The sequence below is a fragment of the Carassius gibelio genome, chromosome A21 (assembly GCF_023724105.1).
Source record: "Carassius gibelio isolate Cgi1373 ecotype wild population from Czech Republic chromosome A21, carGib1.2-hapl.c, whole genome shotgun sequence".
NCBI classification, from domain to species: Eukaryota; Metazoa; Chordata; class Actinopteri; order Cypriniformes; family Cyprinidae; genus Carassius; species Carassius gibelio.
The window spans coordinates 9259018-9282843 of NC_068391.1; the positions used below are offsets into that span (position 1 = coordinate 9259018).

Genomic DNA, 23826 nt, shown 5'->3' on the forward strand with positions numbered 1-23826 from the left:
CTTCCAAACTCATCTCATTCAGAGAAAAAAAAAAAGATATAATTGAAGGACAGAAATTTGGAGCTTCCTTCCACACTAATTACAAATATCAAACGGAATAACTGAATTTTCACTTTAACCTCATCTAAATTCTTTCACAGCCACGTCTAATTTCCTCTTTAAGCGCTTATGTATTATTCCTTGGAATCGCTGTTCAGTGACTGTCCGATTGCCTCACATACTAAAACGAACGTGGCTGCAAGGACATGAGCGTAACTTTGAACCTTGTGCTGATTAAAATCTTCTCTGACAATGACAGTTCAAGTGTGTTCAGTTCGGGCAGCTTAATGATTCTTCTCTGATCATAACCTTACCCGCACAGCCCCCATGGAGCAGAATCAGATTAACATAAATATATATAAAACTGCACTAGTCGCCACTACTGGCATTCCACAGCTGTTAATAAGATACTATAAAATGCCCTGTAAATCCTGCTCCTTGCTTTAAAGCTGGTTACTTAGAAGCATCCGAGATCTGTCTTCGCATGGATTATGTGCCCTCATGCTTATCAGAGATAGAATGAGTAAATTATATGAGCTGTCTTTATGTGTCTGGTACAAGCTGCATCGAATTGGAATCTTCATATCAGTTTTTAATGAGATAGTTGATGCAAAAATTAAACATGTTCTCATTTTTTATTCAGCGTTGTGTTATTCCAAACCTATATGCTGTATATGCTGTTTTTCCTGAATTTGATGTTGTTGTTTTTTTATACAAACAGCTCATAGTGAACAAGCTTGTCATTTTGTGCGAAGAAAAGTCATAAGATATATATCCTATAAAGTTAACAAGATCACATACCTTTCACTTTTTTGTTCCTCCTCCCTTTTGAAGGATATATATTAAGAAAGTCTTGCAAACCCTCTGACAGTCTCAGCAATGATAAACAGAGTTCTGTGTTCAGAGGACAACACTGAGAAAGGCGGGGGGGGGGGGGGTAAAAAGTACAATGTCAAGTGAGCTAAAAATGCTGGGGATTTCAAACGAGATCCATCTACATACTGAGATCCCAGTGCGCTTGAAACTGTCACTGACTGCAAGACCAGAGAGAAGGAGAAGCGATGCAGGTGGCAGAGCCTTCACAGCTGACTCATTTCCCTCATCCTCTCTTTACAGAGAGTGGCCTCGGAGATGAGTTTCGATTAACCTTTCAATACAAAAGTAATCTCAGCTACCTATTCAGCCTTTTCAATTGCAATTTTTTCTGTCTGTAAAATAATCAACAGCAGAAAGGGGGAGGCTGGCTGCAAGTACACAAAATCATGCTTTGCAATGTGAGGCTGTTATAGAGACGCTTGGGCTGAATATAGAGCGGATGAAGTAGGAACACACCGGACTAAAGATGAGAACTACTGTACAGTACAGTGTTTTGTCCGTCACTTATTAGTGCTTAGAGTTGTAAAACAAGACAGGGTTTTCCACTGCTGGAATGAGGCATGATACAGACCTAAATGTAAGGGTGTTTTCACTGTCTCTCAGAGATAATCACAATGCAGGCCCGGCTGCAGGATGAAATGACTGAGGGGGCATGTGAAATTGTTAAGGGGGCTTAACTTTATTACACCATCAAAATGCTTTGATGGCTGTCATGTTCATCAGCTGTACTCTCAATCACACTTTCAGTGTCCTTTTTGTGGTCTGAAATACGCTGCATATACTTTCTTATGTCCATTTTTAATGATATTAATGATAATTCACATTTTAGCTGAAACTGAATTGCTGATAATATCACATGTTCAGATATTTGCTCGATGGACACCGAATGGCGCGGGGTTGGATAAAACCACGCCCCTTGCTTTAAATTTAAACAACTGTATTTTCCATGTGATTTAAAGCTGCGGTAGGGAACTTTTGACGCTCTAGCGGTTAATAAACAGAACTGCTTGCGTCTTGCGGAGGAACATCGTAGCCGGAGCTACTTCTCTCTGTTTATGTCTATGAAGAATCACAAAGGTGCTGGGTTACTCCGCCGCGGTATCCCCGAAGCAATCTAAAATAGTCCGAATATAAACACTTATTATAGGTGCACCCTAGTGATTCGGGACAAGCTAAAACACGGTTTGGAAAATGGATTCATGGTGTACTCGCTTATTATATACATTTTTCTACATTTTGAACACAAACAAAGTTACGGACCGCAGCTCTGATTGGTTATTTTTTACCGGGAGCGATGGAGTTTCTGCAAATGGCAATAGGACCACTGGGAGGATCCAGAGGAGCTTGATTTTTTTCAGATTATCTGTCTCGTATTCTACTGTCAGGACCTAATGACAGGTTTAATAAATATGTTAAAAAAATTTTTTTTTTACAAAAGTTCCCTACAGCACCTTTAATACCCACATCAGGAAATAACACAGCCAAGCCAGCATCATTTATTATGAATAATTAACCCTTTCACACTAAAGTTTAAAATATTCTAACTGACTCCCGAGAGTAATATTTTTCAAGGCGACAGTTATTTTAGAACGTTCCCCCTTAATGTTTCCATGGCAACGCGTCATATTTGTCACGTGAAACACCGCAGCCACAATAACTGTATAACAGATGTAGGCTATCCTTCATTTCCTTTTTCCTTTTTTATTCGAAATATTTACAAACTTACTTACCATGTCATCAACTATCCTATATGCCGATTCTCAAATATGTGTAAGTGAGTGTGTTTGGTCGTTTAAAATTTTTTATAACAATAGAGTAAACTTTATAGATAGCCTACTTCCACTGTGTTTATCTGATTTTAAAAACACACGTCGGCAAATTACATATGAATAGATTGTTTTTGCTGCTTTCACAGACTCCAAATGTAGCCTATTGTTTTACCAGTGCTTACGTGTAGCCTATTTAAATGTATGAAATCTAAAATAAACATTATGAGGTTGAAAACACTGCATAGTTGTGATATGACAGCGCTGAGCTCGTCCGTCTCTGGCTCAGTGCCAACCAACGCGACACTAGCACTTGCTTCCACAGACATCAGTGTGTATTTTACAAACTCCAAATATAGGCTGTTATTTTACCAGTGCTTATGTGTATTTAAATGTCTGAAATCTAAAATAAACATTAAGAGGTTGAAAACACTACATAGTTGTGATATATGACAGCGTTGAGCTCGTCCGTATCTGGCTCAGCACCAACCAACGCGAAAGATATTTGAATCTGGCAGTAATGTCACGAGTCACAACACTGAACATTCTAAATCCCATGGGGATAAGGTTAAATTATTATTTAACTCAAAAGGTTTACCATTTATTTTTAACCATGAATACAAAAATGAAACAGAGGGGGCACAAGTCAGATCTGAGGGGGCATTGCCCCCTTTTGCCCCCTCGTGGCGCCGGGCCTGTCACAATGTAACTCTAAAATCTCCACAGGCAGCATTTTAAGGCATTATAATTGTGTTTTCAATGTTAAGGATTTTCTGAAAGGGTGGCAACACAAAATTGGCCAAGTTTTGAGGCATTCTTCATAGGAAAGGCAATTCCATAATGCACTGCAGATAAGCTTAGTGGAAAAAAATATATTGTTGGAAAACGTTAGCATATAGATTTATACACACAAGCGCTCGCATACACATACACATGCTTGAATCTTAAAATACATCAAATACATCAAATACATACAATTTGATTGTTTTACTGTTCTGATCAAATAAATGAAATATATATAACATTTCAAATGTGAGTATATAACATGTATAGATATAGACTATGTTCCTGCCTGTGTGAAGTGTTTTACGGTCATTTAGAATGCTGTCTTAGTATGTAAGCAGTGGAGAGCACTGAACTAAACAGAGCATATACTATCACAAGAACATAAACCCAACAGCAGATACACCACGTAGGTGTCTGACATTTCAAAACTGTCTCTAAGTCTTGTATTTACCCGTCTCAAGCTTTCCTGACAGATGCCAGCTGTAGTTCTGACGAGTGCGTTGAAAAAAGAACTTGTATTGATAAATGCATTCCTACAGGCAAACACACGCATTGATGTTTTTGTGGATACATTTTAGCTAAAATTATTATCGATTCCTTGTGATTGGAAGTGAACAATCTTATTAGTGGCCTTATTAATGCTGCATTAGAGCAGAACCTAGTGCAATGCCTTTTAAAGAGGTCACAGATATTGTCATGACAGCGTCTGTTCTGTCCAGGTCAAGCAACCTCGATTATAGTAACAGATGTGGACAGGCATCATATGTTGGTGAAGATTTCTGTGTGAAAGTTGCAATTAAGTATGACAAAACAAAGATTTGCAAGAGCTCTAACCCTGAAGTTATCAGCACAATAGAAGCCAAAGTAAGAGCGAACCAAGGCCAGGGCAGCATCTGCTGGGGTATATATGAAATCATGCTATTACTAAAATAGCATGAGATGCACGGAAAGGTAATAAAATGTCACTGTGGAAGGGAAAAATATGATAATTTCAGTGCTTTTTCTTTTTTTATCAATAGATTTTTCCATTACCGTGCAAAATGAATCATAGACTTTTGCTAAGAATTACATTTAGGACCTCGAAATGGTGCTAAGCCAACCTGCCTCATCTTTGTGTCATTTTTTAAACTCTTTCCTCCTCTCCAAGGAATGAAATGACAGGAAATGTAAACACTTTTAAAATAGAAGGTTTATTTATGGTCATCCTCTAATTAAACTAGACCAGTGCAAAGAGAGTGGGAAGAGAGAGGAACAGGGCCAAATTATGCAGTGATAGAAGAAATCAATGAAATATGAAGACGATGAAAGATAAAGAAATAACAATTGAAAGCCTGTTATGACACAAACTACTGAACCGGTGCACAAAGGACTCAATGCTAAACTAGTGTCAAAAGCCTGTCTAACCTATGAGACCCCAATGATGCAATAATTCAGATTCCCTGCAACTAACATCCTGCAGAACGTCAGATGGGAGTAAAAACTCAAGGATAGAACATCTAAGCCTGTTGAGCAGCAGAAAGTACTAATTTAGCAATGATTTTGTGCATTATTAAATATCATAGGATTCTAACATGGACATATCTAGCTCTAATGTCTGATGTCCAGTTCATACCAAGAACGATAACCATATACCTCTTTTCACATACCTCTTTCCTGTTTATTATAAGCGCACGCTGCTGTTATATAAGTAGTCTGCCATTTTAAATGCTCAAGCTCCTTAAAGCAGGATGGATACTCATTGGCTGTCAATATTCTTATTTTTCATCAGCTGGAAAAAAAATCATCACTGTCAAAGGGATTTCAAATACATTTGTAACTATTTTTAAAACAATATCTTAATCGTTATAGTTAGCATCCTTTATGTGAACAGACTTTAAGTCTTCAAAATCCTAATATGTGCTGATGGTTAAGGAAAATCATTTTGAAATGGCTAAACAGGCATGAAAAAAGAAACACAAATAAATGAAATGTGTTGGTCGTCTTTGCAGGACAAGCAAACTAATATGTTTCCTTGCCAGGAGAAGAGCAAACATACAGCTTTTTCTTGCTCTTACAGGAGTTGTGGGATGGATGCCCAGTAAATAATTTCAGAATTGAGGTCACAACCAGGCAGGAAGTGGTGCGAGTTATACTCTAATCAATGCCACTTCAGGCCAGTCCTTCATATCAGCAACTTTTCCTAACATAAGTCTTTCCTGACCCTGGTTTGATGCCAAGCCGATCAAAAATTTAAAATCATGCATGAGATTCTGGGTTAAGGTGGATCATCCCATAAAGATCCAATATTTAGATGGGTTTTGGAGAATTGAAGGGGATAATCACCAGCAGCTACAGTAGAGATTATAGACTGACCAATGAGATGAACAAACCATCTAAATAGCCTACAGATGCTCTATTTGTGTGCCAACGGAGCACTCATTTTATGAAGAAAAGGTTATGAATGTTGTTCCTAAGGCGTAACTTTGTGACAGGATTAAACATGGTTTAGTTGTAGAGCGTTTCAGCTTTTCTGACTGTAAACAGCAATGCATTGCGGGAGATTATGGCAAATCTGATTACCATTATTTTACTCGTTCCACCCATGCAAAATTTCATTTGGAAAAAGACTTGAACCTTGACTTCTGGCAGTACTTCAGAGAGGAAAGAAACGTAATGAAAAAAATATTGAGAATATTTCAACGGGGAGACCAATTTACAGAGCATCAACGCTAAGAAGATGCAAATGACAAATCAACAGACAGAGATATGCAAATGGCGTTGATCTAAAGTCATTACCACCACAATTAGTCTTCGTAATCATCAAAATATTTCAATAAGGATGGTTACAACTCATTGACTATTCATTATGTTCTCTAATTAGATCATAAATTGTAAAGATACACGAGAGCGAGCCTTTGACAGATACTTCTGGTGAGAAAAATGTACAGCAGAATTCTTTGAGCATGTGTTAATAATAAAAGTCAAAGAATAAATCTTTGAAAATAAATATTGTTTGTTGAGCAACTTGTGCTCAGAAACTTAGTGCACCATATTTAATATAATATAGAAATCGCACCGAAAGTAAACTATAAACATGGTGACCCATGACACACAACACAAGACTGACAATATGAAAGAATGTGTGCCTTGACAGAAAATTAATCAGAGATAACAGCCGAAATTCTGCAGAAAATACATAAAGCAATATGAAAAAGTGTTTTCAGTTTTTCCCTTTTAAGCCATTGCTGGTTGCTAATGATAAATTGCTCAGTATTCTAAGATCATTTGTTCAGCACCTACACAATCTGACACTGGGTGTAGAGACACTGACAGACAGTTGTTTCAGTGTTCAGTAATTTTGTTACATACCCTGACAGTGGAGCGATGTCAAAAACACTTTAGTATGTCCTTCTAAACTCGGAGTGTGTTCATTTTTTTCTATCTCTTGCTTATGCACTTAACTTACAAGTTTAATTTCCTTCTTCTGACGGCTACAACTTTTTTTCCCATCTTGGCATACCTGTGATGCTTAATAAAACCCAAAGCACACACTATTTCTAAGACATGAATTGCAAAAAAATGTTCCTCAAGCTGTATAAAATAAACATAATTTGCACTCAAAGAACAACAGAGAACAACTGTGTAAATGTTCCTAAATGGTATGGGGACAAAATGTCCCTTCCCCTTGAATTGATGAAAAAAAAAACACAGTGGATGATTGTGCATCCTGCTTACAATGATGGGGAATGATTGTAATTTTTTTTTTTTTAATCCCTGGACACATATATTTGTTATATTCAATTTTATTATTTGTTAATGGCTCAGTGGTGCTGGGACTAAATCAATTTGAGCTGATCTTTAAAAGCCAGCGCATCAGTGAGCACATTAGCCTGATTTGCACTTCATTATGTGCACTGATGGGCAGTGCTGAACAATCACATCAGCAGGTGCAGAGTAGAGTGGAGGCAACCACGGCAGGTAGAGCAGCAAGAATGTGTGCCTGTGCGTAATGCACAAGTAATTGCCTTTCTAGAAGACGATGCAAGTCTGCATAGAGCTATAGCGGGTGTTCCACTGTTCTTTTCACCAGTAAAAGAGTAGAGTAAACTAGGACTTCTTGAAAACAGAAAAACCCATTTTAAAAAATGTTGACTTTTCTGAAATGTGTCGTCCTCTCTGCATGCTTGCAATTCTTCGAGCATTGCTTTGGGATTTGCAATCTGGAGTTGTTGTGTTGCTTTTAAGTTTCTTGATGATTTGCCAGTCAAACTTTTACACAGAAAACAACATAAAGATAAAATTGCATCAAGTCTTATATATACTATAAAATTTCCTCATTCCCTCTCTATATGTACCATTGCACGATTTTGTTATATATGTGTAGAGCTTTTTTCAAGAAATTAGGTTAATTTTGAAAAAAAATTACATATGTTAAAAAAAAAAAAAAATCTAATTTTGGTATTATAACATTAACTGTTGTATCTAAGTCTCAGAATTCAAATTAAATTAAAATGTATTCCCTAAACCACAGACTGACACAAGGAAGAGCAAAAAGATTAAACTGGTTCAAACTAAGAAACATTAGCAGCAGATATTTTACGTTGAAAACTGGAAAGCATATTATTTAGCTAAAAATGCACTTAATAAATAATAATATGAGTGTTTATCCAATTTATGTCTTGCGTTTGGTTGAAGTTCAAGTCACCTGGCAAATCTTGTCATTTGAATCTTGTGGGAAGGATTGTATTAATGCACATCAATAATTCTTGCAAATTAGGCAGGTTATGTACACTGTAAAAAATTTCTTGTTGTTTTTACAAAAACTTTTTGGCAGCTGTGGTTGCCAGAATAATTTTGTAAAAATACAGAAAACTGTAAACACATTTACGTCAAAAACTGTTAATTTTACAATATAAAGCTGTAATTTACAAACAAGAAAATGTGAATATAAACCAGTAAATTCAACAACACACAAAATTAAATCTGTTTTGTACCTTGAAAATACTGACAACCACCATAATAATAAAGATGGTACTGTATAAGAGAAAGCCACATGAAGTATCAAAGCTCATCACAAGTAGCTTCACCACAAGCAGAAGTATATATTAACATATAGAAGGTGCACATTTATGGAAACACAAAACACCATCATGGTAACACACGTGATACTTAAATAATGCAAAAAACTTTCATTAAGCAACAGAAGATGTAACATAAAGCTCAAATGTACATAACTGATAACAAGAACTATTTAAAAACATGATTATTTAAACAAAATACTTTCAAACGTGGAGTGTCACGCAGGGAATTCTGGGAATATCAGTTTACAGTTTTAGACTGTAAATTATACATTGATTTGTTCTTTTTTTACTTCTAAAAGCTGTATAATTACCGGAATTTTACTGTAAATTTACGTTAAATGCTTTGTTAGATCTTTTACAGTTTTTCCCTGTATATAGTACGGGAACTTACTGTTAACCTATTATCAGTTTTTTTCCGTAGCGTTTTTACAAAATTTTACAGTTAAAATTACACTTATTTTTTACAGTGTAAAATATCTTTAAAAATCTCTTAAATAAGCTGTTCACTTCATAATACCCTGAAAAGCATTAGCATTTTCACACCATGGGTTTCCACTGGAATTTGTAATGGGTTTTAAGAATACTGGTTTTCCATTTATCGATAAAAGGTCTGTGGTTAACAAATTATATTAAGTATAAATAAATTACTTTTAAAAATACTTATTAATTTTACCAACTTGAGTTTTTAAAGTAAACAACTTACATTTGGGGCATAAATGCATGCAATTTTATGTTGCAGAACAACTTACAAGTCTCTTTAAGTAATGTTAACCAAAGACCTTATTTTACTCATAAATCAAAAATGGTTGTTCTAAAAACTCATTAGAAATTCCCAATGGAGCCCATTGCGATTGAGCCTTCTGGGCTGCCCTATAAATTGACTACATCCTACATCTCCATATCGAAAACTGCTCTTTTGTACAGAAACTGTCCCATTTACGTCAAACACACCAGTTACATTCAGGTGAAGAACTCATATCTGGAGGCCACAGTGGAAGCAAGCATAAATATTAGAACTGCCGCTGTCTAAACAACCTTTAGCTTTGGCTAAAAGTCAACATTTCCAGACAACTTATTCCCTCAGTGACCACCTATAAAGTCCTATTATTGCATTAGACAAGTGCGAATGTGATGAGTCTGGGAGCCACTTCGCGGATAGTGTTTGTGTGGATCTATTGTGAGTTCCGGAGGACAACACATCACCTCTCTGGTGGGTCACAGTTGGCTGATCTCTCTCCCCAGGGGACGACCTCTCCGCCGAGAAAGCCATTAGACAGGGCAGCAGTGGGTTTTAACAAGGTAGCTGGCTTCATTTAAGCATGTATTGCTTATTCGCAACTGAAATGCTCTCAGCGCAGCTTATGTTTGACATATTTCCCCCTCTGCTACTGCATATTTACAGAGGCCATTGAAAACTCCTCAAGGGCATGACAGTCAATGTGGTCTATTTGTAGCCTTCAGCTTTTCTGTATTTCTGAGGTCTCTGCCCATATTCACGCCCTTGGTATAAAGAAACGTGGGTAAAAAAAGCTCCTCCAATATATCAAAAATACTTCGGTATCACTTATAATACTCACACAGCATTAAAATTGCCCATGGATGTACGGCTTCTTTTAATATTTCTTTGGACTCGCTCTGAAGTGCCTTAATATTAAAGTGCTCTTTCATGAAACATCAAACAGGACGTACTCTTAGTTTTATATGCTACCAATCGCTGTTGTCTGTGGGAATATTTCAACAAAACATCTGATGGTCCAAATCAGTTATGAGTATGATGTATACAGCTCAAAGGTGTGTTATACAATTTCTTATAAACAAAAGCTACACAACAATACATTTTTAACAGAACCTGTGATTTAAACTTCAGGAGCAAAAACGACCTTAGAGTTGATACGTTTGATTTATTTCCATGAATCATTGTCATTCAGTCTATTTGATTCAACTATTAATTTTTGTCAGTGCTCACAAAATTCCCATGAAAAACTTATCAAATATATACAGATATGTCTCTTTTTTTTATAATTGCATTTATTTAGATGAAGAATGTCTTTAACAATGCATCAAAAGGGAAACTCAGATGCACAGTCCAGCTTTGCCTCAGATTCAGGTGCTAGTCAAATGAGTGAACGAGTGAAAAATTACAGATGATGGGGTAAAAATGATTTTTTTCTGTCTGGTCAGCTGTTATACTGTGCTCGTATAGTGCTGCTCTTCAATTGCACGCACAAATGCAGCGGTCCGCTGTTGCCTATATAATTTCATATTAAAACGCAAAAAAATATATGAGCATGCAATGTCATAGTTATGTCGTCAGTTAGCAAAAAAAGGCAAATTAAGTTTGTACCGTGGGTATAGAAAAGAATCACTCCCTTTAAAATAATCACATTTTGTTGCTTTTTAACATCCAAGTGAAAGATATAACACCAGCATGTCAGAATTTTATAAATAAATAAATAAATATTTCCTAAATACTCCTAAAACTGACTAGTAAACTCAATCAGGTGTAGCTAATCACCTTCTCGATGGTACACAAAGCCATTTGACTTTCAACTGTGATCATCTGTGGTCATTTTAATTAGCTCAGCATGAAAAGAGCTTTCTTGGAGCATTTCAGTCCTTGGCAGTGCAACTGAAGCAAACATTCAACTATGGGTGGCAAGGCACTGTCAAATACGCACAGTGGTTGAAGGAGAAAAAGAAGAATGTCCTTGCATGGCCCAGTCAGACCCCATTTAAAATCTGTGGAATGACTTGAAGACTGCAGTCCACAAACGCTCACCATCAAATTGAACTGAAGTTGAGCAGCTCTGCAAAGAAGAGTGGGCAAATATTGCAAAGTCTAGAAGTGCAAAGTTAGCAGAGACCGAGACAGCTCCCAACAGACTAAAGCAAATGGTGGTTCAACTAAATACTGACACAAGGGGGTGATCCTTTTTCCAACTCACTGATTTTATTTATTTATTATTTCTGACATGTTGGTGTTATATCTTTCACTCGGATGTTTTTTCATTGCACTGAGTAAATACTGTACAGCTGGATAAAACTAAAACTGTGTCTGTCTTCATTTCAGGCTGCAAAGCAACAAAATGTGATTATTTAAAAGGGGATATTCTTTTATACACCCACTCTGTGTGTGTGTGTGTGTTTGTGTGTGTGTGTGTGTGTGTGTGTGTGTGTGTGCATACACATAAGGCTGAAAAAAAAAACTCAAAAGCCTGAAAATATCACCCAGACCACTGCAAAAATTTCATAGAGATTAGAATGGAAGCCAGCTTCAGTATAACTTGCATATGGGTAGAAATGCTCCTCAAATAAATCATGAACAACAGTATAACTATTAAAATTGTCCATGGATGTATTATGGCTTATTTTAATATTTTTCTTACTCACTCTAAAGTGCCTTAATATTAATGTGCTTTTTCATGAAACATCAAACCAGAGCTCCTCTTATTTTTTACTACGCTACTGCTTACTGTTGTCTACGGGACTATTTAAGAGGAGTCCAATTGGACACATCTAATGGTCCAAAACATCTGAGTCTGATGTGTAGCCCATAGGTAAAAAGGCTCGATGAATCACAGCACACGCAGGATTAATCTTTCTCATTAACGGCGAGATGTGAACTTGAGCTACACATGACCGCACAGGAGGTGTAGAGGCTCTTTAAACATGGACGGCACTTGTTCAGAATTACATAAGCCGCATCTCATTTTATGGCGAGGAAACAACATATTTATGAGGAAAATAGCGTGTGAGTCAATTCAAGGCTATTGGGATATGAGTACTATTTAGTACTTATTAAAAGTCCTAATTAGAAATTTTTTGGCAAGAAGCACCACCATTCTAGCTGATAAAGCTTCTTTTATTGTAATATCTGAAATATTATTATAAAGAAAGCAGTTACTTGGAGTGCAAACAATTAGCAAAGGCAAGGGGTGAAATCACTAAACAGCTGCACCACTTTAGCATTTTCCAAGCAAAAAAATAAGATGTTTGTGTACATTTTCTATGGATAATAGCAGCTGTAATTAATCAAATCATGATCAAGAACGTTAAAATAAGGCACATTTCTACACTACCAATCAAATGTTTGGGCTCAGTATGATATAGTATGTACAGATATTTTGTAATAAATAATTTTAAAATAATTCAGAAATAATTGTTTAGCTGTTGTCAAGAAGAAGAAAATGCATGCGGCTTGGCGTCCTCGCGCTCCTGCTGTTTGCACGCGCTCGCGTGCGTGGAAGAGCGATTTCAAATACAAAGAAGTAACGGCTCCTTTCCTCAAAGAAACAACCGCTGCACAAGGTGAGTAAAGACTCCGAAATAAATACACAGATTTATTATTTGTATACTAATTCATACACTGACACATTAGACTGTATGGTTTTTTTATTTAAAATGTTTGTTTTAACCATTAATTTAATAGCCGCGATGCTTACGAGTCTAATGCACTTTGTGGGACGAAATGGTGACTTCAAACACAAGGTCACAAACAATAATTAACGTTATTAGTTTGTTTTACGCATTATGTTTACTGTACGTTTATTCATTGTAACTCTTTTCTTTAACTTTTCTAAATTATTGTTGTTGTTTTTTACGTTTGTTAAATAGTTACACATCCATGTTGACGTACATTTAACGTTAGGCTATTAGCCTATTTTTCGAGTCATTTGCACATAACGTACATAAAACTGGTTTTGATCATTTTCTCTCCTCAGAAAATCCAGCATGACTTCTCTAAAAATCTCAAAGGGTTCACAGAGCAGCACTATGTAAGTATTTCATTATTTATTTGACATTGAAATAACTGAAATAGTGTTTCAGCTTGGCCTAATCCAAAATTATATATGACTGTATACACTGTTACACTGAACTGAATTAAACAATAAAAAAAAAACTACCCATATGTGTTTTTTTATTCATCAGTTAATAAAGAAATGTGGCTCTGTAGTGGACACCTGTGAGGCAGTGGACAGACAGCTGCTGAAGTCTGATGCTGCCTGACAATAAACAGACCTCTCTGGACGTACCCCATCTTTTGCAGGTGTGTAAATAAGTAAACGGTTGCAGACACACACCAGAAACCCTTCTAAAACGTTCAGTTATCTATAGTTATTTATTTATAGTTTATAGTTTCAGAGTTTATAATTATAATTTCAGAGAAATTCTAACATTGCCCTTCCTGTAACATGATGATCCTGCTGTCCTGGACTGTATATGATGAGTTAAGTATGAGTTTGTCCATGTGTGTATACATGTAGTGTACACACAAATAGACACATTGTGCACTTAATTAGCCCACAACCATTAATCAATGCACTAATATGACAAAAATAATTCCTGTGGTGTTCCTCATTTTTAAGATAATTAAAAAATTACCAGTGCTAAATGAATAAATGTAATATTTTATTATTTAATTTGATATATATCACTCTTTTTTTTCAATGAACAGCCTACACATAATCTCAGAACAGCTGTGGTAATAATAGAGGGCACATTTGGTGAGAGCAGCACTGCAGACTTTCCTGATGGTGAGGAGTTTCTTGCTGATGAACCTGCAGACTTGAGTTCACCTTACTATGAGTAACTATGTTCTGTTCAACATTATATAGAAAAGCAATTAAAAGTACACTAAAGCGCACTGTTTTTCTGCTGTATCTGTTGGCCATTCAGGAGAAGATCATGGACCATTTTCACAAGACTGATGATGTGTTTCAGCTGTGTTTTCATCGTAAATCCTCACAATGTTTGTAAATTTTGATTAAAAATAAAATGATGTGCATTTATAACACTATACTTTGTATTATATCACATTTGTATCAAATTACAGAAAAAAAATAGTTAATGCTAATGCAAGGGTGTTTCTAATCCAAGAGTTTTTGGGAGGGATGCTAAATTTGACATTGTTCTCTCTTCTGACTGCTGTTATCAGTCGCTGTCAGATTTTTTCCTTTGATTGAAAGTTGTGAAAATGCTATTGTAGAGTTTTTCCTTTTGCTATTAGTGTAAATAAGAATGCAAAAATATATTTTTGATACTGTCCCATTCACTGCTCTCGAAGTTAACCCAACTATAACAAAATGCTGCCTTAGAAACTGGTTTATTAAGCTAACTACAGCTATCTTGAGGCTTATCAATTTCTTGAAATGTCCTGTGTGAATTCTCCCAATCAGTTACCACTATTTAGAACAGGAAAGAAAATGTTACTATGAATTACACTGTGTCTAAAATGTAATTTAATTTATTAATTTAAATTGTATCATTGTTTTAGGTACATAAAATGTTTTTTAAAGTTCTAAGATAATTGAGTCACATTTATTTGTTTATAATTTCACCAAGGTGTAAATGCTTTTTTTGTTTGTTTGTTTATAGCAATATTAACACTGATGTTTCCATGAATGGGATTTTGATGTGCATTATTGACTATTTAAGGTGATTATGGATATTGTTGTTGTTTATCAATAAACTATGTTTTATACGCATTTGTTTTATTTTTTCCGTTTTTTTTTTTAAATCATTAAAAATGTTAATAGCAGGACAAATAAACCGGTGGGGTGTGGTGGTGGGGGTGGGGTATTAAAGAACTAAAATTAGGGAAATGGTGCCTTGAAGCACCTCAGGTGGTTCCTGGCCATCCTAATAAAAGGGTTCCTCCAGGAACCATTGAAAGTTCCTCAGAGAACCACCCCCATTTAGAGCGGTGCCTAGAGGCTCTTCAGAGGGTTGTGGCGAGGTGAAGAACCCCAAAAGGTGCCTCCAGGAACCTTTAGTTTTTACAGTGTGCAATGCTAAGAATTCATTTGGACACCTTCAAAAAGGCAATTTTCTCAGTATTTAGATTTATTTAGGGCTGAAACGATTCCTCGAGTTACTCGAGTTACTCGATTACAAAAATTCCTCGAGGCAAAAACTCTGCCTCGAAGCCTCGTTAAATTCCTATGACGCGCACTATACGCGCGGCGCAGGGATTTGATTGTGTCACACGGACCGTTTATTCACACGGACCTTTTGAATTTAGTTGGCGCGATGGCGGAGAATAGATCTATAAATAAACGGCAGAAATTGTCAGAAAGTGTGGGATCATTACACACTTAATAAAGAAGAGAACAAGGTGCAGTGTATCTTCTGCAAAATAGAGCTGGCATACAACAACAGCACATCTTCCATGATTCAGCATCTGAACAGAAGACATCCACTCTATGCTGTTTCACCAAGCATCGCTGAAACAAGGTAAGTTAACGTAGTCTAAGCCTATTGATGTTCGCTGATTTTAATCCCATACTGCATTTGTAGCGATGTCGTGATGCCGTTAGACTAGATATGATGTCTAACTTTGATGACGTTTTAAAGTAGTAAACGTAACTATCACGTTCAATTGCAAGAGAGTATAGCCTAAAAAATAACCCCTTCACACACACACACACACAAACACACGCACGCACGTACATTTTGATGTTTGTTTTGAGATTACAGCTTATTATTTATAATTGTTTATAATTGTTTTATTTACATTTTTTTTTATACATTTTATACTTTGTGTACCTGTTTGGCTTGATATTTTATATTCATTTTTTGTTCTCAGGTTAACTAAACTAAATTTGCAGAAGGTGCAATCCTTTTTTTGTAATGTTGTGTATTAAGAAGACAAAAAACTAAGTTTATATTCATATTAGTTTTACAATACATGTTATACATGTTACAGTAAGTTCACTTAACTGTACATTGTTCTATAATTGTTGGCAATGCCAACTTGGCACTTAACTTTTGGAGCCAAACTTTTGGACTTGGAAATAAATACCTCTGTTGAGAAATAAAAGCCAAATGCTTGTTCATTTTACAGCCACATCATTTTTGTTATGCATTATTTGTTTTGGTTGTTCAAAAACACACACAAATCATTTTATCCGATTACTCGATTAATCGATCGATTAAGTGCTAGATTAATCGATTACAAAAAGAATCGATAGCTGCAGCCCTAGATTTATTTGCATCTTCAGATTCCAGATTTTCAAATAGTTGTATATTGGACAAATATTGTCCTATTCTAACAAACCATACATCAATCCAAAGCTCATATGTTGTGATGATGAATAAATCTAAATTTTGAAAAACTGACACTTAAGATTTTGTTGTCCAGGGTCACATATCACAGTTTCCAACATATATTTTTGAATAAAAAAAAATAACATATATAGGTGTATTTGTGTGTGTGTGTGTGTTTGTTATGTGCATGAAACACCACATTGTTTTGTTCTTGGCTGTTCTTCACAGGGAATTATAGTTCTGGTGTAGGTTGCAGAGATCAGCGTTCACAGACAATGTCAGGTTTCTTATTCTTTTACAAAAGTCTTCAGATGTTTTTGTGGGTAGGGAAGTGAGTAGGGCTCACTGTAATCTCTTATGGCTGTGTATTTATGCCTTATTAATAGCCCTTTTTAACACTTTTGCAACTGCAGAGATTACACCATCATCAGGTCATCAATGCATTTCCTGTTATCTGATGATTCTGGGATTACTGGACCCGACAAGAGATCCCCCCCACAAGCTGATCAAGGCTTAGCCACCCACTACACACTTTTCCAGAAGCTTCTGAGGGCTTTGCCCCAAATCACATGCTTAAAGTGAGAGATAAAGGCCAAACCTCCCAACCAGGCTCAGTGGTGCTGACGGCCAGAATGAGATCATTCCCAAGCCTTGAAGCACACTTCACCAATCCCCATCTAGGGAAACATCTTTCACTGTTAAAGTCTTCCAATTGTTCTCCCCATCCAGCAGTGATCAAAAAGAGAAGTACAGGAGGCAGACAGCTGTTGTAAGATCAATGGAGTGTTTTACAAATAAATAGAACTTCAGTCTTTCTACTTCATAATTCAATGTGTTACTTGCAGTTTCCTCTTAATTATTATATTACATTTACCAGCAATGTCTGTGTAATTCTTTTTTCTTTCTTTTTTGAAGTATAGTAGAAATGTAAAAACTGCAAAAGTAATTAATGGAAATATCTGAAATAGGTGCTCAATTTAACATCCAATACCAATACATATTCAATATCAAACCCTTCTGATATATTTGAGAAATCATCCATTTAATAAATATAATCTTTTTTTTTTTTTGACATTACGGCTAACTAATAAATGGCTATTACAAATATATGCATACATGTATTACAAATAATACCATTTAAGTTTCTATGTTTATATCTAATATGTATGTACTTATAATGTACTTTTATGACTGCGAAATGTACCACTGAGTTAACATTTTATGTGTATGTATGTCATGTTGTACAGTATATTGCAACAGATAGAATGTGCGCTATAGAACGATACTATCATGTTTCGTCACAAGCAGATTGTGGAGAAATTGTAATCATTCACGATCAAAAATTGTGAAATATCACACCACTAGCGAACATTCAACAATTTGACCAACCCCGAACTTTTAATCAGTAGTGTAAAAATGCATTCAAAACTTGCATTCAAAAGAAGAAAAGAAAACAGGGGACTTCATTTAAGCCAGCAAACTTCATATACCACTATCATGAACAACATTTTCTTTCTGGGAATAAGTCTGCTTCTTCAAGTCAGAAAAACAAACAGATTTACTCTAAAGTGGTGGCCTGCTGCTGTGAACCGCGGGGAGGAAAAATGAAAACGTCTGAGCACTGACCATCCACAACACTTAATGTTACTCATACTGATTATAGTTCAGACTAACAAACTACCTCACATCAAACCCCGGGTCATTGAATCATCCAGTGCCTTCAGTCAAATAATGACAGCCAATGTGCTGAAAGGTTGAGAAATTCATGGGTGGGGATGCATTAAAAATCATTACCAAGAAATGTACGCACTACGATTATTCACTGCGGGCAGCCTCTGATTGCTTCGTGGGGGGAACAAAGCATCTTCTGTGTGGCAAGTAAATCAAACTAGAGCTTGAGACCGAATAAGTTTCCCCTGTGCACAAATCACTAATTACTTATTAATGGCCAGATGAAGTGAGTCTGTGCCTTCAAAGTAAACACCTGCCAGTGACCCTGGAGGGGCAGAAGGAAATTACGAGGAATCGCTCTGTAAACTGTGATGGCAACTAATCAAGTTTAGTTGCTCTTCCAGCTTCCAATACATCAGTGCAAAGGCCAATTCATAGCCCTTGATCTAAGGGGACACTGAATATAAATGCACAGTACAATTGGTGTGTTAGAGAGAGCCAAACAATGGATGAAAGAAATGCCATTTCAGGAACATCAGGAAGAAACGTATATTTTATCCATACAATGAAGGTGAATGGGGACCAAGGAGAGCCGTGGTCACCATTGGCATTCATTGTAAAGAAAAGAGCAGCTGGTAATGGTAATACACAATAGATTAGGACCATATTAGTTAACACTTTTTTCAATATTGGACATTTACACTACATTTAGATATCTAACACATTTAGAAATAAAAGGTCTTTAAAAACACCTGTTTTTTAAAAAAAAAGCATTTCTCAAAATGAAAATCCATTTTTCGCTGTAAATTACATTATAGTACAAATTTGTTGCAAAAGAACAGATTTTAGTGTCAATTTTTTTTATTTATTTAGACAAGAGCAGAATTTTTCCATAACATAACAGAATCAGCCATAACAAAAATATGTATCTATATCAGCCAGAATATTTATATTGGTGCAATCCTAGCATGGACAATTTATGTGAAAGAGCTTTGGTGTTCCACACACACACAAAAAAAGAATTAGTATTTGTTTGAAAACACTTCAAGAATAAAACAAATGATGACGGAATATTCATATTTGGTCTCTTTAAGAATGAATATTTTATATCAGAACGTGATTAATATATGCATAAATGTGTTCTGTGCCGACAGTAAGCCATATTAAACAGAGTACGATGGATCTACAGAATTGCTGTACTTAAGAACAAGTGTGAAAAATGCATTATGGGTGGCCTTTAAATCAGCTATTTAAACATAAACCTTTCGCTTATTCAAAAAGGAAGTCAATAAATAATGTGACCACAGGCTATTAAAGTGAAATGCAATAATTGTATTCACATTTACATTTTACATTTACATTTAGTCATTTTACAGATGCTTTTATCCAAAGCGACTTACAATTGGGGAATACATAAAGTGATTCTTCGTAAAGAGGCAAACAGACACAGGAAGTGCTCATAATACCAAGTTTTAGGCATTTTTCAAATAAGTACAAGCTAGAAAGGGAAGGAATAAATAAAGAGAAAGATAACTTTTTATTTTTATTGATTTATTTAAGACACACCTTCAGATTCAAGACAATCAGATTCATGTTTATGGGCCAGTCAAATGACAGACCCAATCAACTTTTGGTAATTTGCACTTATCAGAAAATTGTATATGCAATTGAACTAAACTTGGATGAGGAGAAATATCTCTGGTATAGGAAAATAAGAAATTGTCCGTAAGGAACGATTATTAATTTGCATGTATTAGCATATTTTCTACTGGGACATGCAGAAACGTGTAAGATTGTTAAGTCAAATTTACAATACAGCAGGGGCTATTTATCTTATGAGAGGTTGTTAATTTGTTCGCGAGGGAAGCGTGTTACCAGTTGCATTATGAATCAGGTGTAAATCCCATCTCAACATGTTCTCAACTGCTCTCCAAACCACTAATGAGGCAAAAAGCAAGGAAGTGCAAGCTCCAAATACACAACACTAACCCAAGAAAGAAAACTAATAACTTTACAAGCGTGGTCATCACCAATAAACACAGTAATCTTACAGTCATGAGTTCTATTCTCAAGGAAAGATTAAAAATAGTGGTTGGTGGGAATTTTAAGAACAGTTGTGAAATGCAATCTCAAAATCTTGTTTACAAATAAAAGCTCGTTACGGAACACATGAAGTTTGCACAGAACCAGATCATACTGCCAACACTAACTGTATGCTTTATTATAATAAATATACATTTGATGAAAGTGATCCTGACTGAAATGCATTTATTTCAATTGATTTGTAGATTTTCATTTGCCAATTATGTGCAGCAGCGGTTCAACCATGCGTGTCAATTCTTTCATCTTATACATGCTGCAAAAAAAAAATCTGAAGATGCACTTTAAATCTCAGTTCTACAGGTCACAGATTATGTGCTGTGTACGGTGTATTCATTTGCACATCATGCTGTATGAAGTCTGGCATCAGATGGGGTTCTCAGGAGCTATTCTGTTTTACCCTGATTGTGTTAAGGCAGGGAAAAGCTGATCAGGGAGGATTTTTATCCCTAGGCTGATTATTAGATGAGAAGATCCGGCTCCAACAGCACCAGCGACATAGCCAGTTTGAACCATGTGTTGCCGCCCAACATAACCTCTTCCCCTCCCCCTCAAGCACCTACACAACTACACAACACATCAGCAGCCAGGGACCCTAGAGAAACAGCCCTATCAGCAGAGCTCAGCTGGTCACTATTAAAAAAAAACTGTTCGGTTGGAACTTGGAGCGTGGCCCAAGCCAAGAACAGAGCTGTGCCTATTTCCAGGGGTTGAGGGGACTTGGAGCCATCACAAAGACATTTAGGCATCAAGTAGAGGAAAGGCAAAAAGCACAAAAAACGAAACATTTATAGGATTTTATCACCAGTCTGTATGAACACAGGAGGAATCAACAGTTTCCCACAGCACCACGTAACCCAAGACATCATAAATTGACTTGCTATTGAGGACTAAACTTTTTCTTTCTGCATTAATTAAACCTGGCCGCATAACTCTATTAGAAACTGCTGTTTCTAATGTTAGAGCACCCTTGGAGAACATTTCCAAAAACAACGCATCTGCCAGGAGCTTCTTTATTTCTGTCTACATCAAAGGCAATTCATTTCTGAGCTTTTTATTTCTGCATGCTAAGCTTCCTTCATTATTCTAGTAAACACCCACTACTCGCAAATGAATTAGACAGAAGCAAAACTGGCTCGTATTGACACCGGAACATTAAAAGTTCGTTAATCACGCACAAGATAGTGGCCGAGCTATAAGCCAATGCTAACTGAGGTTGACAAATTTGCCAAGGTTGTCAGTGTGTAATTCAAAACATGGTTTAGATATCAGGCGTGGGAGAATACAAACAGGAACCAACATTAATTTCTCTCACGGTCATTTAATCATTTGCACAGAATGTCTTTAGTCGCTTCATCAAATCCGCTTGTTCTAATTAGAGCTCAACACTCAATGAATCAATAAAGAATTTTCTCACTTTTGCACACTGTGTTGCGAGGAAAATTAATTTCAATGAGGTCATCTTGTGTAGTTTGCACAGCTCTTCCCTGAATAATTAATTTGTATTTAGTCTACTAATTAAGAGTTAAATCTACTAATTGAGAGTTAATTAGTAGTTGTTTTGAAAGAATAATCATATGAATTGCCTTTGGGCTACGTAGGTGTCATGCAATAAATGTCAAGTCAAATTTTTTAATATGTTCTCCTAGAAGGTGCAATGGTTCAATAATACTCATTGTTAGAGAGCAGTGGTTTTGTACAGTTCAGATGAAGGTCTGCTGACAGCAGGGGTGGGGGGGTGGAGGTTATAAAAAAAAAAAAAGTATTACTCACCTTAAAGTGAAGATCTCTACTGATGAAAGGGTGGAGACCGCTAGGAAGGCTGACACTGTCTCCCTTTGCCTGATGGGTCTGGAGGGAACCATCACCACAAAGTTACTGTCCAAACGCAGCTCAGAGAGCGGCTGGAATAGGCGCACGCTGCCGATCCTGCGCATGGGTGTGGGCCCTAAAAAGTAACCGGCAGGGCCTAGTTGCCCAGTGCGAATGGAATTGGTCTTGCGGGTGTCCTCCGAGCTGCATTCCCCAGTGTCGGTGGATTGTAGCATGTAATACAGCTCCACGGGAGTGCCTTCAACCAGCTCGGGAGATCTCTGTCGACCTGGTATGACACTAGGGGGACTGAACCAGCTGGGCAGAGGCTCCAATTCAGCCACGCACAGTCCGAGTTCCCCTTTCAGATGACAGGTGCCTCGTACCTCTTGGGTTTCATGGAAGGCAAACATCCTGACACATGGCAACCTGTCCACGGCACTGTAGTCATCCCAGTCTCGTCCCACAATGTAGAAGAGAACCTGAACCTTCGGCCAACTCGGGTGGATTCGCTCACTGATAATAAAAGTCTGCACTTTCCAGTTAAAACTAAAGAGTGGCGAGGAAGTGGATGATGGTGACATGGATGAAGGGTTGTTGAAGAGTCCTGGGCCCAGAAGCTCCGCAGGCACGGGCTGTTCCACATACAGCGGCCCGTAACTGGCATTGACCGACGGCATCTTTCTGGCCTGTTGGATAAAGAAAAGTTCCGTACGAGCCTGTAGGCTGGAGTTCCTCATAATGTCCTGGTTGGCCTCCTTCAGGAAGAAGGCTGACTCTGCGTTCAGCACCTGGTATCGGACCGGAAGATACGTCGGGATGGCACCGAATCTCTGCAGTCCTTCCATCAGCATCCGACTGTGGGTGACTGACAAATAACAGAGAAGACGAAAAAATACATCACTCAGCCATCTATCAGACCTCTAAACCCAGTCTAGCTACTTGCATGCTCTTACATGCTCTAAAGCAAGAGTCATTTGTCTACCGCCCCATTCTGCAATCTCATCTCCAGGCAACTGGACTCTTTTATTGAATGCCTTCAACCAGCAGTTCACTGCAGATATTTGGGGTGATGGAAGGACCCAAGAGGCTCCATTGATTTTGCGTCACAACGCTAGTCTGAGAGAAAGAGATGCTGGAGATTTGTGACAGCTTGTGGCAGACAAATGCTATTGGTGCTTAAGGCAGACACTACAGCACATCAGGAAGATGCTTATACCACTGTGCAACATGAAGTATTTCATGGTTTGTTTAAAGGTTTTGCCTATGCAATATATATTAAGTCGGGAGTAATGTTCTACTGAATTTGTATAGAGTGGGTTAACTTTGTTTAATTATTCTTTTAATGAAAATCACCCATAATAAATCAAAACATCTCATGAATATTGAGTGAATATAGTGGAATCAGTTTGTTTTGTTTTACGGAATCCAGATATTGAGAAGAGTAAAGCAAAATGTCAGTGAAGTAATGTAAGAGTAAAAGTTTACTCAAAGACTATTTTCCTGTGGGATAAAACATTATTCTTTTTGGCAGCAATAAAAAGGAGAGAGAGAGAGAGAGAGAGAGAGAAAAAAAAAAGTGGGAAAGATAAAGAGTAAAGAAATCAGAGAAATAAAGCACAAAACATGCACTGGATGCTGTGCTACACCAAACTGATTAACTTAAGTAA

General features: G+C 36.8%; 2 protein-coding genes across 3 annotated transcripts in view; one reads left to right on the forward strand and one right to left on the reverse strand.

Annotated features, from left to right (window-relative positions):
* LOC127942062 (transmembrane protein 132C) overlaps positions 1 to 23826 on the reverse strand; it is a 107101-nt gene that overhangs the window by 54529 nt on the left and 28746 nt on the right. For both annotated transcript variants that reach the window (XM_052537604.1, XM_052537603.1), the window contains one exon: positions 22118 to 23024. In XM_052537604.1, coding sequence (XP_052393564.1) covers positions 22118 to 23024 — 907 coding nt within the window. The remainder of the gene's footprint in view (positions 1 to 22117; positions 23025 to 23826) is intronic.
* Positions 1 to 23826, forward strand: part of LOC127942070 (60S ribosomal protein L17) — a 184241-nt gene that overhangs the window by 51126 nt on the left and 109289 nt on the right. The gene's annotated exons all lie outside the window — the stretch shown is intronic.